The 13933-nt window shown below is 27.9% G+C and overlaps 1 protein-coding gene across 2 annotated transcripts in view; it reads right to left on the reverse strand.

The window, feature by feature from the left end:
• LOC100206907 (FERM domain-containing protein 8) overlaps positions 1 to 13933 on the reverse strand; it is a 78079-nt gene that overhangs the window by 8718 nt on the left and 55428 nt on the right. For both annotated transcript variants that reach the window (XM_065805286.1, XM_065805285.1), the window contains one exon: positions 8802 to 8939. In XM_065805286.1, the coding sequence (XP_065661358.1) occupies positions 8802 to 8939 (138 nt within the window). The remainder of the gene's footprint in view (positions 1 to 8801; positions 8940 to 13933) is intronic.

Genomic DNA, 13933 nt, shown 5'->3' on the forward strand with positions numbered 1-13933 from the left:
AGGTGGCATAATGTACCAAGGATAGGTTTCCACTATCAGCTCTGAAGTTTTATAACAGTATGCTTTAAAAGCATCCAAGTTCAGGTGGAATCCACTGCAAACAGCATTCAATATGTTTCTTAGTCTTAAAATGATGTCTAAACTAACTCCTGTTATTTCAGAGAAAGATTCTGCTGCTAGAAATCCCCTCCTTGCAGTGTTCCCTGTATTAGTATTTCCAAGTCCCTACTTAGGAGTATCAACCACTAAGCTTAACACCTTTCTAACCTTTCTTTTGATTTCTTTTTTTCAAGATTTTACAGATAATTTATCTTGTGGAGATCGGGAATGGTATATTTTAATATCCATTTTATATCCCAAGTGTAGAATGAATTCAAAAACTCATATCAAACAATGCAGTGTAGATAATCCTAAAGCTATAGCTTGCTTATTGCAAACTTTTTCTCTAATTATATCCAGCTTGTTCATTTCACTAGGCTTGGCAGAACAAACATTGCAAGATTGAGTTGAGTTTGTATCTGTTATAGCATTCACTGCCTTGCCGTCCAACATGGTCATCTCAATTTTTATCTTTACTTTTGCTTTCTGGTTAGAGAAGGGGATTTCAAGTTCAAAATCTTGAAGACTTTCTATTTGTTTCCTAACATCTAATTCTTCAGCTCTTGTTGGCTCTATTGTTTCTTTTTGGTATTGTAGGTGAAGAGGCCTGCAAAAGTGAGGGCATGAAGGCATCGAGTTTGACCATACAGTGATGGCCCTTATTTCCAGTTTCAACAGAACAATTGCAGTTTGGAACAAGGATTTTTTGCTTTCAACTCCTGTTGAAAGATCTGTGTCATCAAACCTTTGATTGTATACACTTTGAGATGAGGCTCCATCCATTCCAGCTTTCATATAGAATTTTCCAGTTGTTTCCGATCCATCTAGACTAGGGTTGAGCTTTTACCGAATTTTAAATTTACCAGTAAAATGGTAAAAAAATCAAAATTTACCGATAAAATCGGTTAAATCGGTAAAAAATAAAAAGGCATAAACAGAAGACCATAAAATGCAGTAATAAGTAAATAAAACACATAAATGTTAGTTTTGAGATTTATTTTTGGATAAAAAAATGAGTTTTGAGAAAACAAAGTGTATCAAGTAAGTCGTCACTCATTCTGCATCGAATTTTTGTCACAAATAATCCAGCGGCAGAAAAGGCTCGCTCAGATTCGACACTTGTTGGTGGGATGGTTTCTAGTGCATTGAACAAAAGTTCAAGGTTTGCAGTTCTTTTTCCGGTTGCTTCATAGACCAACATTTCTTTTGAAATGGCCTTGAATTCGTCGTTTGAATTGTGTCGCTGTTTTTTGGCCGATGCTGAATTGCTTCCTCGAGTTCCTCTTCAAGAGAAAGTGAATTTTCGTCAAGAGTTTCTGAGCCATGCACTTCTTGAATAAACTCCAGGTCACCTGGATTTGTTGGAAAAAGCCTAGACAGCAAGTTTTTGGCGGTCTTTTGAAGTACAGACTTCGGAGGCATATTGAAAACATTATGCTCTTCAATGTCGGACAAGCATTCTGGATTGGAAAGATATCTGTACAAGCTTACAAGATTGCTCTGCCTTCTCTTGTCAAAACGTCTCAGAATTGCACTCTTCATTGCAATGCAAAGTGTTGAATCTTGTTGTTTCAGCCTGTTCACAAGAAACTTGAAAATTCCTTAAGCAGTAAGAAGAGTTGCATTTTGTCAGCAAAGTGCTTCTGCTGCTAATTTGACTGGTTCAAGAGCAGCAACAATGTTGGATAAAATGTCTTCTTCATCATCACTGCAAATCAAATGTGGAAAAATGTCCTTCAATACTTTTCTGATTGAATGTTTGACTTTGAGGAACTGTTGAATCATTGACAGCAGACTGTTCCATCTTGTTCTGCAGTCAAGGATAAGTGAAACCTCTTTTCTGTGCTCTTTCTTAATTTCTTCTTGAAGGATGTCATTTTTGACGGGCATTTTTCGAAATAACTTGACAATTTTTCTGACTTTTGTGATGACAGATTGCAAGTGAACTTTCACTTTCGGAATGGGAATGTTTTCATCCATGACGGCACCAAGAAAACTGACTTCGGTGTCATATTCAGATTCGTCACTGCTGACTTCGTCGTCGCTTGTTTCTTCAAATGAGTTTTGTTGGATTTGTTGAGAAGGCTTCTCGTACAGCACTTCTTGAACGGCCAAGTGTATTCCGTGGGTATAACAAGTTTGATGCTCGGTTGGAACCAGTTTTCCAAACATAACCATCATGGAAGCTCCGTCAGTAACTGAGCAGACAATGCTGTGACCTAGTTTCAACCCAAATTCTGCCACTTTTTCAGTGACAAAGCTGCAGCTTTTACAGCAGGCATAGATCCGAAAATTCGAGTCAAGCCCAGATTCCAGTGATTGTTTTTTTGATGAATATTAATATTCATGTAATTTTCAAAGAAATGTACTCATCCAGTGTAATTGAAAAGCGTTTTCCCATTGTCACTAAAGAATTGAAAGTGTTTTTAAGGTCATTCCTTACGCCAGTTGCAAACTTTTTAACTGACTGGATTGCTTGTTTGTGATTTTTTGGGAAATCATAACCTTTTTCAGACATTGCAGATCGAATGAAAGAGCTGTTAACAATGGCATTGAAACTAAATCCATCCAGTGCTGTAAGTCTTGAAATCACTTCTTCAAATGATTGCTTTTGAAAAAAAAAAGGCCTTTTTGATTGTGATGCAGCTTTTGGTGTCACTTTTTCCTGTGTTTCCTTTTTGATTCCATGTTTCTTGTCTAAGTGATACCACATTCCAGTTGTGGAACTTGTGTATTGACTTGTATTTCCACAAATTTTGCAAGTAACTGTTTTCCCTTTGTTTAAGGTGTAGTGTTTCCAAGCGTCTGACATTTTGCCAAAATGCAAATCAAATTTAGTGATAAAGACCACAATAAATATGAATGATGAAGACTTTGCAATGACATCGAAAAATGGCGGTCGCTTTTTTGTAACGGTGAAAAAGAAAGAAAAAAGAATCATCTAGAAAAAAACAAAAACTATTAAAAGTAAAAAGAAAAATATATATATATTAAAGAATAAATGAAAGCATTAACAAAATTAAGCCAAAAGAAAAAAAAAGAAAAAAAATATCAATCAAGTACAACAAAAAGATATCTTTAAATTAAAATGTATGAAAAAAAAAGAAAGAAGGTAGACGCTAAACAAAGTTAAGAAAAATATGGAACGTTTTTATAAATTCGAAAAGTCGAAGATGTAACAAAAATATATACTTTTTAAAATTTATTTCTATGTTTAAATGTTGTGTAATTTTATTTTTTCTGTGAATTTGTCCCTATTTTCATGTTTTTTAATATTATGATATGTTTTGTTTTGTGTGTGTGTGTGTTTGTATTGTGTTTTAATGTTCCTGATTTTCTCGTTTGTTGACTTTTCCTATACATTTTTACCCACCTAATCTATTTTTATCTGTTAGTTGGAGATTTTAATTATTTTATATTAGAGTGTGACGTGTTTATTTCAAGTTTTTTGGATTATTATTGTAACGGTTGTATTCTAGTAGTATTGATTATAGTTGTTAGTATTATTATTATTTTTATTTTTTATATTCAGTCTAGTTTTTCTTTATTATTTTTTTTTGTTGTTGTTGTTGTTGTTTATTATAATTTTTTGTATCTAATGTAATGTAATTTTTGTATCTATATCTCGGATGTACTTATTCTTTATTTTACTTTTTATATATGTTAAGTATTTAAAACTATTTAATTCTTTCTGTTTATTTTAGTTAATTGGTTTTATTTAGTGTAAATTTATAAATATCATACTCAATATATTATTTTTTAAGATTATAGTGTTATCATTATAATTAATTCATAGTTCATCATTTTTATTATTATTTGTGTTAAAAAATATTTTTTTATATCAACTTAAAGGTATTTACTTAATATAAGTTTTATAACTATTTGTAAATGACCGTGGATGTAATATCGTTTTCCAAAATACACTGATTGATAAATAAGTCACAAGAAAGTAAAAACGTTTTTCTTAAAGTGTTTAGACCAAACTAAACCAACAAAATCACTTTTCAAGCATAACAAACAACAGCTTTGTTGACAGGAAAATGAAAATTAAATTTTTAATTAAATTTTTAATTTATTGGTTGAGCCATTTCAAGCATTCTAAAAGACTTTCAAGCATCCTTCAACGTTATTAAAAAAAATATTTGCCGAAATTTACCGACATCATTTTACCGGTAAATCAGTAAAACAATTTTACCGATTTACCGGTAAATTTTCGATAAAAGCTCAACCCTAATCTAGACACTCTGTATTAAATATGTTTATAATTCTTGATAAAGTGTGGTTCACCATTGACTGAACATAAAATTTGGCAGATGTTTCTAAAATTTCCAAATTTTCTGGAAATATTTTCAATAAAGCAATATAACCAAAATTTAGATATAAACTATGTATAAATTGAATATCTGGACTAAAATGGTATACATTTCATTCGGCATACGAGATATAAATGATCAGTAATTAGAATTTTCTCCTCTTCACTCAATGCTTCTATACTGGGCACCTGTCCACCTTTTTTGATCATTGTTGAACTAACACTAACTCCAATAAAATTAATAATTACTTGCTTAATACTTACTCTAAAATAATCTTTTTTGCATTTTTACTTAGGGTTTGACTGCCTGATGTGTTCCAAACTTGACTTTTGCTCTAGTTGCAAACATTAATAAACACATAATACTTTTGTCAAATGAGGATGTGTTACAAAATATTACGGTTATTGGAGCTTGGGAACATGAAGAACCCAAATAACAGCCCCCTCAAACCCTTTGAGAGGGAGGACAGTATTTTAAACATAATTGATTTCAAAACTTAAAATAAAATTTAATTTTATCAATAGATTTCAAATTTCATAAAAAAATCTTTTGGTGTTCAGAAGTAATGGCCACGTACAGTTTACAACCCCCTCATTGTGGAGGAACAATATTTTACACAGATTTTTATTTTTTATACTTATGCCCATAAATCCATTTCGGGCAATTTGGGGCAGCTGATTTTTTTTCAGTTATCCATGATAACATCCCCTAGGATAAAAAAGTCATTTCAGGGTGGAACTCTGCGGAACTTTTGAGATATATTATTTTTAAAAACAATATTTATCGGAAAATTTATATTTTCACCTATTATTTTAATTACTCATTTGGCAAAAGCTATATTCAATATTTTAAGCTTTTTACTTTTAAAAAAGATAAAAGAATGCCTAAATAAAGCTTTATGATTAAAAAAAAAATAAAAACATCTAAATGAGTAAAAAAAATAAAAATTAGAAAAGTATAAAAAGTTCGCGAATTTTAGCAAACTTGTAAAGGCAATTAAAAAACAGAATGGAAACAGAATTGCAACAGAATCGAAAAATAATCCAAAACAAGTTTATGTTTATATTATTAGTAAGCTAAAAACTAAAGACCAATTTCATTATTCAACAGTATTTTAATTTGTTATAATGCAAAAAAGCAATTTTAATCGAAGACAATAAAATATTAACTGACAGTCAAGTAATTACTAATTAATTAGATTTTTTAATTCTGCATCTATAAACGAAAGCTTGACTATTATGCCTACATGTAAAACAATAACAGAAAAAATTTGTCCAGCCCCATTGTTTAATGAGGAAGATATAAAAAAACGATTATTAAATTTAGATGTTCATAAGTCTCCAGGTATTGATAAAATTCATACAATGTTTTTAAGTAAATGTACTGACAGTTTATCTAGACCACTCTGTATGACCTTTAACTACTTATTTTTAAGTGGAACATTGCCTACAAGCTGGTTAAAAGCAAACATTACACCAATTTTTAAAAATGGGGATAGGTAGCATGCAGGAAACTACTGCCCAATTTCATTGACCTCTGTCTTGTTTGTAAGGTAGTGGAAAGTATTGTTAAGGACTAAATAATACCAGAACAAAATGGATTCAACTGTGTGAAAAATTTACTTAAGACTTTAGATATAATAACAGAAGCAACAAGCAGTGGAAAGTTTGTTGATGTTGCATTTTTAGATTTTCTAAAGCATTTTAATTCATTTTGGCATCCCAGGCTGCTCTTGAAACTAAAATTATTAGGTATCATTGGAAAGTTGTTGCTTTTGTATAAAGCTTTTTTAGCAAATTAAAAACAGAGAGATGCTTTGAAAGAATTTGGATCAGAATGGGAATTAGTTCGTTGTGAAGTACCTTAAGGATTGATTTTAGGACCTTTGCTTTTTATAATCGCTTATAATTAATGTCTAATTTAACACTGATGCTACTGGTGTTACTCATTTGTGCGAGTTTTATAAAGAGTTTTTCAAAGAAGATTTATTATGCTTGGTCTTATAATATTCCACTTTATATTTTTGACCACGTGATAAGGTAATCTTAAATTTTTATTATCTTTATTATAATCTGTTAATATCTGCTTAATAAGATCCAAATTAAGATCCAAAACCTTTATGTTAGATAATAATTTGATGACTTCTATAGTAATAGATAAACCTTATGTTATTTTTAAATAAGCAAAGTAACTTTTAAAGTCAGGTAATTTATTTAATTTATTTTAATAATAACACTAGTTTAGTCGTTTGTATTTTTAGTAATTACTATTTAGTAATTTGTATTTTTTTTTAAGAACTTGAAGAGGATGCTCTTTTAAAAGGTCAAACTTTTAAACAAAGTCAAAATTTTGATAAAGTTGGTACTTATCTCAAAAACCCTTGCTTCTCACACAGTCAACTCTATGTTGTATGTTCAAGAACAAGATTATTTAATAGTTTATTTTTTAAAATTGATAAACATTCATTACAAGGTATGTCATTAAATAAATGCTAAAAAAACTATGTTGTATTTACAAATGTTTAGCTTTTTTTAGCTTAGTTTCAAGCAAGAGAGTAGTCCTTGCTAGCTAAGTGGTGTACTTTGTTATGTGATTTGGTTTTGTTGAAAGCAAGAATATTGTCCATGCTAGCCAAGCGGTTTACTGTAATGAATAAATATACAGAAACAGATATTATTTAACATGAACTAGTAGTAATACCATTGGAAAGAGATCTAGGAGTTTATTTTTTGGACTTTTTAAAATGGGAATACCACATTGAAAAAATATTAAGTAAGGCAAATCAAAAATTGGGTACATTAAAACAAGCAATTATCTATCCCAATGAAACATCAACAAAATTGTTATTTACATCACTCGTTTAGCCGCACTTGGAATATGTTTCATGTGGAACCCATATTTTATTAAAGAAAAAACTTAATTAAAAAAGATAAACAAAAAGCTAAATTTTGACTACAAAAGAAAGGGAGCCACGAGCAAAAGGAGTAACGAACAAAGATTAATGAAAATGAGCTTACATATTCTATCAAACAGAAAAGAAAACAGCAATCTTATCCAAATGCACAAACTTATAAACAAACATGATACTATCAATAGGAATCATGTATCAGAAGTATTGGGTAGGTTTACCAGAGGCCACAATCAAGAATTTAAAAGAAAGTTTGAATAGTAAAAGAAAGTAATAATAATATTAACAGAATTTTTTATTGGAGCTTAAAAAAATCCCCTGATAATCAAACTATTAAATATAAACTAATCCCGATTTAATTTGCAAATATATGTACTTTTACAAATATATGTAAATAATAGTACATTGCAGATGTATACTTTGCAAAATATGTTATTTGAATCTCGAAAAATTGATGTTTTCTTTAATCACCTTATTATAGATAAAAACAATGGTGTTTTAGATTATTTGAATTATGAGAAGATAAAAGTACCCATTATCATTAGCTTGTTAAAAGTACTAGCCTATTATTATTAGCTTGGTAAAAGTACTAGCCCATTATTATTAGCATGATAAAAGTACTAGTCCATTATTTTTAGCTTGATAAAAGTACCCATTATTATTACTATCATCTTTATTTTTGGAGAAATTTTTTTCTGAACATGGAAATATTGATGAGAAAAGTAAACTTAATATAGAAAAATGTTTAGTTCTTTAATGCAAATGAATGAGTAATACAATTTTTTGTGTGTAGTTTAACTTATAGTTTAACTTATTAATTAAATCAGTTAATATTAGATAACTTAAAAAGAAGAACATATTAAAAACTCATTCGTTTGTCAATTATGAAATGATTGCATTAGACCTCATTTTTGAACTGCAGCATTAGGTAAAACATTTTAATATTCACAAAAAACCTAGTTTAAAGATACAGTAATTTTTTTATCCAGCCTGGATAGTGTATATATATATATATATATATATATATATATATATATATATATATATATATATATATATATATATATATATATATATATATATATATATATATATATATATATACTGGTATTGATTAATATTAGTATAGAATACTTGGTAGTTCATATATCCAGTCAGATAACTTACCTGGGACACCCTTACTCTTATAACAAACAAGAAAATGGAAAGTGATTCTGGTTGACCTTATGATTGCCTGCCTGTGCTATTTGCAATTAAAATTATTTAAAAAAATTATTATATTGAATGTTTGTAAACTGAATTTAAGTAACTAATATGACTGACATTCTTATAAGATTTTGAGCAAATGTTGAACTTTAATACTTTCATAAAGTTACAATTATAGTAAAACACAGAAAAGGAAGGAGGAGGGGTAGTGTCATATGATTACACACAGATCACACCAAAAAGAATAGTAATATGAAAATTTTAAACAACATTACCTGTTTTGATTCAATAAATATTTGTTGAGTTTGTTTTTTGCAATCAAACTCAAGACACAAGGAATCCATACTATTTTCATCTTCTTTGGCCAGTAAACCCCAAGATATATCATCATAAGGTAGAAATATGATGAGCTCCTAAAATAAAAAATTTAATTTATATGTATACACACACACATATGTATACATATATACATATATATATATACATATATATATATATATATATATATATATATATATATATATATATATATATATATATATATATATATATATATATATATATATATATATATATATATATATATATGTATATATACACAAACACACATATATGTATGTATATATATATTTATATATATATATATATATATATATATATATATATAAATATATACACTGTTAAATTTTTTTCGCTGACTTGAATCCATACTAATACATCTAAAAAAACGTAAGTTATCATTTCCAAAGAATTCTTTTTATAATAATTCTTTGGAAATTCCACAAAATATGTGAAAATTTACAGTAGTTAAGACATTTGCGACTTCCTGTAATTTAATTTTTGGTATAAATTGAAGTTTTATTAATTTGATCATTTATTTCTAATGAGTCTTTATTAATGAAACACAGTGTAAAATGAGAAAAAAAATTTTCGTTAAGTGATTTTCTACTAATTTATAATTGCTCTGTTCTTTTAAGAACATTGAGCACTCTATTTTGTAGAATACATTTTAAAATTGTTTAAATATATATATATATATATATATAAATATACATATATATATATACACACACACACATATGTATATATATATGTATGTATATATATACATATATATATACACACGTATACGTATATATATATGTATATATATATACATATATACACACACACATATATGTATATATATTGTGTGTATATATATATATATATATATATATATATATATATATATATATATATATATATATATATATATATATATATATATATATATATATATATATATATACCTTAACCTTTCTTAAGCCAATTGGCAATCAGTCTAGGACTTACTGTCCCTGTGCCACCACATACTGATGAGACATTTTACATGATCAGTCAAAATTGAATCAGGTGATAATAGGCTAGATAAGAATATGATGAAGATAGATAATGAAGAAGATTTTCTAGTAAATTCAAAACCTCACTTATTTGCACTAGATAAATGATCAGAGTTGGATCACTATAAATGATAAGGATAAATGATTAGGGTTGAGATTAAATACACTTAATCAAATACAAATACGCTTTCCTAAATTAAAATACTAGGTTCTTAAATACAAATTCAAATACAAATTTATGCAATCTGAGTTTTACAAATACAAGTACAAATAAAAACACAAATATTTTACGTTACAAAAATGCTTTTCAAATACTATTTGAATTTTTATAAATTAAATATTTTAAACTTATTGGTTTTATTTTTTTTACACATTTTTTTTAAATAAAAACTTTAAAAAAATTTTTAAATACAAAAGTTTTTTTTACTCTAAGCATAAAATTATAAAAAAAAATTTATTTTATATTTTTTGAATTTAACCAACAAAGAATTGAATCTAACCAAGTTCCTCGAAGCAACTGCCTGACAAATTACGCTAGTGTCTGACAGGTTGTATTATTGTTTGACAGATTGCATCAGGGCTAAAAATATAAACTAAACAACTTTTCATTAGGAGCTGAAACCACTGGCATGATACATAAACAATACATGCTAGCTCTACCAAGTCTTGATATTTTTGCTGCTATATTCATGTGGATCTGCAGAGTCCAAGCAAGGTTACTTTAAATATTTATCGACTTGGTGTTCTGCTGATTGGTGGTTTAGGTTGATTGAAGTTACAGAAGCACATTTGCTCATAAAGACAAAGAGCTTGAACCTTATTTGTTTGATTGATTATAATTAGTATCAACATGAATAGAGTTTTTATTTTTAATTCAGGAACATTATTTTTCTTGCGTCAATTCTGTTGCAGCTTTAAATTAAAATAATATCTCTGATAACTCTATGAGGAGATTAAGTTATGTCAGTAAGAACTTTGAGGAGTGACCTGATTATCATAGCCTGGATTTTTCAATGAATTGAATTAACCATTTGAAGTCTTAGTTCATTCTGCAACCAATATGATGCTAAACTAAAATGAAAAACATAAGCAAACCTTCTTTGACCCTCTTGCAATAACTTTACTGAGTTTTTAATTAAACTAAAGTATGCAAAATTAAATTATATTCTTATATATTTCGCTACTTTTAAAACTAAGTTGAATTCATATTGTGAGAGAATCATGGGTGATAAAAAAACAATGAATGTGAGATATGCTGTCAAGATCCCAAAACACATAAGCTTCAGCAAGATTTGATAAAGACATTTTTTTAAACTTATTTTTATTGGCTTTATCTGAGGTGTATATATAAAGATTTTATGCTAAAGATGTGGAAATTGTTCACATTTTGTTTATATGCAAAGATGTTTAGTTAAATTTGGTTTTTTTAAATGTTAATATATTAAGTTACAAATATATTGAAATTATTTTATGTTTGAAATTTTTTTAAGTTTTATTATTTAAAAAAAGGTAAAAATTTAAAATTAAATATCAAGCATATATGAAAATTTATTCTTTACTTAGAGTTTCAGCACAAACATAACCAATGGATCAGTATTAAGGTATTATTGATTTAGAGTGACCAAGCACTAAAACATAGTAAAGTGGGTTGGTCTATTTAAAGATGATAGAGAGACTTTTGAAGATGTTCCTGCCTCGGGGTGACCTAAAACCACAAATACATGTAAGGATTTGAATAAAATGTCATTAATAAAAAAATACAATACATGATATAATTAAACAGTGGTGTACCCTTCGGTTTTTTTTCAGTCACCCTGTGGGCGACTGAAACAGTTTTTATTTCTCTGTTTATTTTACAAACTTATTAAAAAATATTTTTGTAGTAAAACATAATGTAAAAAAATGAAAGTATAAATCATTCCAAAAAAGAATACCATATATAAATAGCCTATACCAAGAGGGAAGGGGCAAGAGCAAAACTATTCTCAACATGGTTTTTACACTTGAAGATATTTTTTCAACTTAACAAGCTTGGACAGGAATGGAGTGCAATTAACGTGCTGAACACGCAAATGATTTTATTTTTTGAAAAATTGACCACGACTGTTTAGATGTTAAAATGATTTTTAAACATTTTAGAAATGCGCTGAAAAAAGAAATGCATAAAAGGAATTGTTTTCTTTTTTCATAATAATGAAAAAAGAAAACAATTCCTTACGAAAAAGAAAATATATAAGCACTAAAATAAAACTCAAAAAACTCAAACTCGAAACGAAAATTAATTATTTTACATTTGTAATGGCGTAATAAATTACTCAAAAATTTATCTTTCGAAACGTTTTATTAAAGTTACACAAAACGCTTTTACAAATTACTTCTAATGATTGTTTAATGAGTGAACAAATTTTATTCAAATTACTAAAAAGTGCTATGTATATTATTTTTAAATTGAATAAACATTTTTTCCAAAAAGTTGTAAAAAAAAAAAAAAATGTTAAAAAAAATATCATAGTCTACACTGCTTGATTCTAGGGGTTTAAGGTTGAATTTCAAAAGACAGATTCAGATTCTATTAATATGTATATGTAAGAGTTGGAACGTGTTGAAAATAAAATCGAAAGCGTTCCTTCTTAGTCCAAAATTGATATTTTCTGAAATCCAGAAAGTAGTGCTTAAAAAACAATATTAATTTTATTATTTAAGCTTACTTTCATTACAAAAGTCATAAAAAGCCACGTAACATTCCCTTTTTTTTGTCTTCAAAATGTGGTTAACTTAACATATAACAATACCTTTAAATGTTTCACTAATAAAAATCTTGAAGCGGTTGACGACTTGTTTAGAAATATTGTAAAAAATTTTATTTTGTAAAAGTTGTAACTACTCTTTATAACATTTTTAATTAATTAGCATTTATTTTAAACAACAATAAAAATAGATAAATATTACATATCAAATGGCTCATCTTTTAAAGAAAAAAATCATGAGTCCAGAGATTCAGTTTGTTTTTGTTGCTGTAACAAAACAGACAACTACTTTCTTCGCAGTATGCCATCATTGGTGACACTAGTTTAAGACTATGTACACGGAGGATTCAGTTTTGATATAAATGCATTTCCCACTGGACTTTGTTGTCGTTGCAAAAATGCTCTCATGCCAAAAAGGTTATTTTACAAATATTTTATTGTACTTATCAAATTTTTTCTAAAATATTTCACTAAAAATGCAAACAATCTCGTTCACAGCAAGGGAAGCCTGTAAAAATGATAGAAGAGGGAAGGTGGAAGAGTTACTTATACAAGTAGCAAGAGTTGCTCCAACTGAGGATGAATGCTTATGTCCAATTTGTTGTAAGGTATTAGACAAGCGCAGCCACAAGATTTTTAGCTTAAGAAGTTATACCATTGAGTCAAATCAAAATCTCTGCATTGCAAGATTAAATTCATTCTGGACAGATAGTTTTCAATTAGTTAGAAAGGGCATTAGGCACCCAGGCACGAGAACATCAGCTGTTCAAAATGCTAAGAATTTTATTCTTTCCAAGGATGAAAAGATGTCAGAGCAAATAACCTAAACTGTTTTAAAGTTTCTAGTTAAGGATGAAAATTCGTTACAATTATCCACTGGTAGATTTTTATTTATTTTCTTATTTATTTAAAATGACTTTCTGCAATATTTTATTATAATTTTAGGAGGATCACTCCTACCTGTAGTATTAAAACCAAAGCTCCAAACAAAAAAAGTAGTGTCTACAATATTTGATAGTAAGAAAAATCATGATCTACCTGAAAATGTTGTTCGTAATATTCTTAGAGATTTTTGAAAAGATCTTGGTCGTTTAGGTGTCTAAATATTTTATAACATAATTTAAACGACAGTGCATTATTATTTTTTTCTTCAAAAAATCTATAATATTTAATATATCTCACATTGTTTACAGTATAGCATTTTACAATTAGGTGTTGAAAAGAATTCAATTGCTACGGTTATGAAGCGGTCTCATGCTCTAGACAAGTTTTACAGTT

The sequence above is a fragment of the Hydra vulgaris genome, chromosome 09 (assembly GCF_038396675.1).
Source record: "Hydra vulgaris chromosome 09, alternate assembly HydraT2T_AEP".
Lineage (NCBI taxonomy): Eukaryota > Metazoa > Cnidaria > Hydrozoa > Anthoathecata > Hydridae > Hydra > Hydra vulgaris.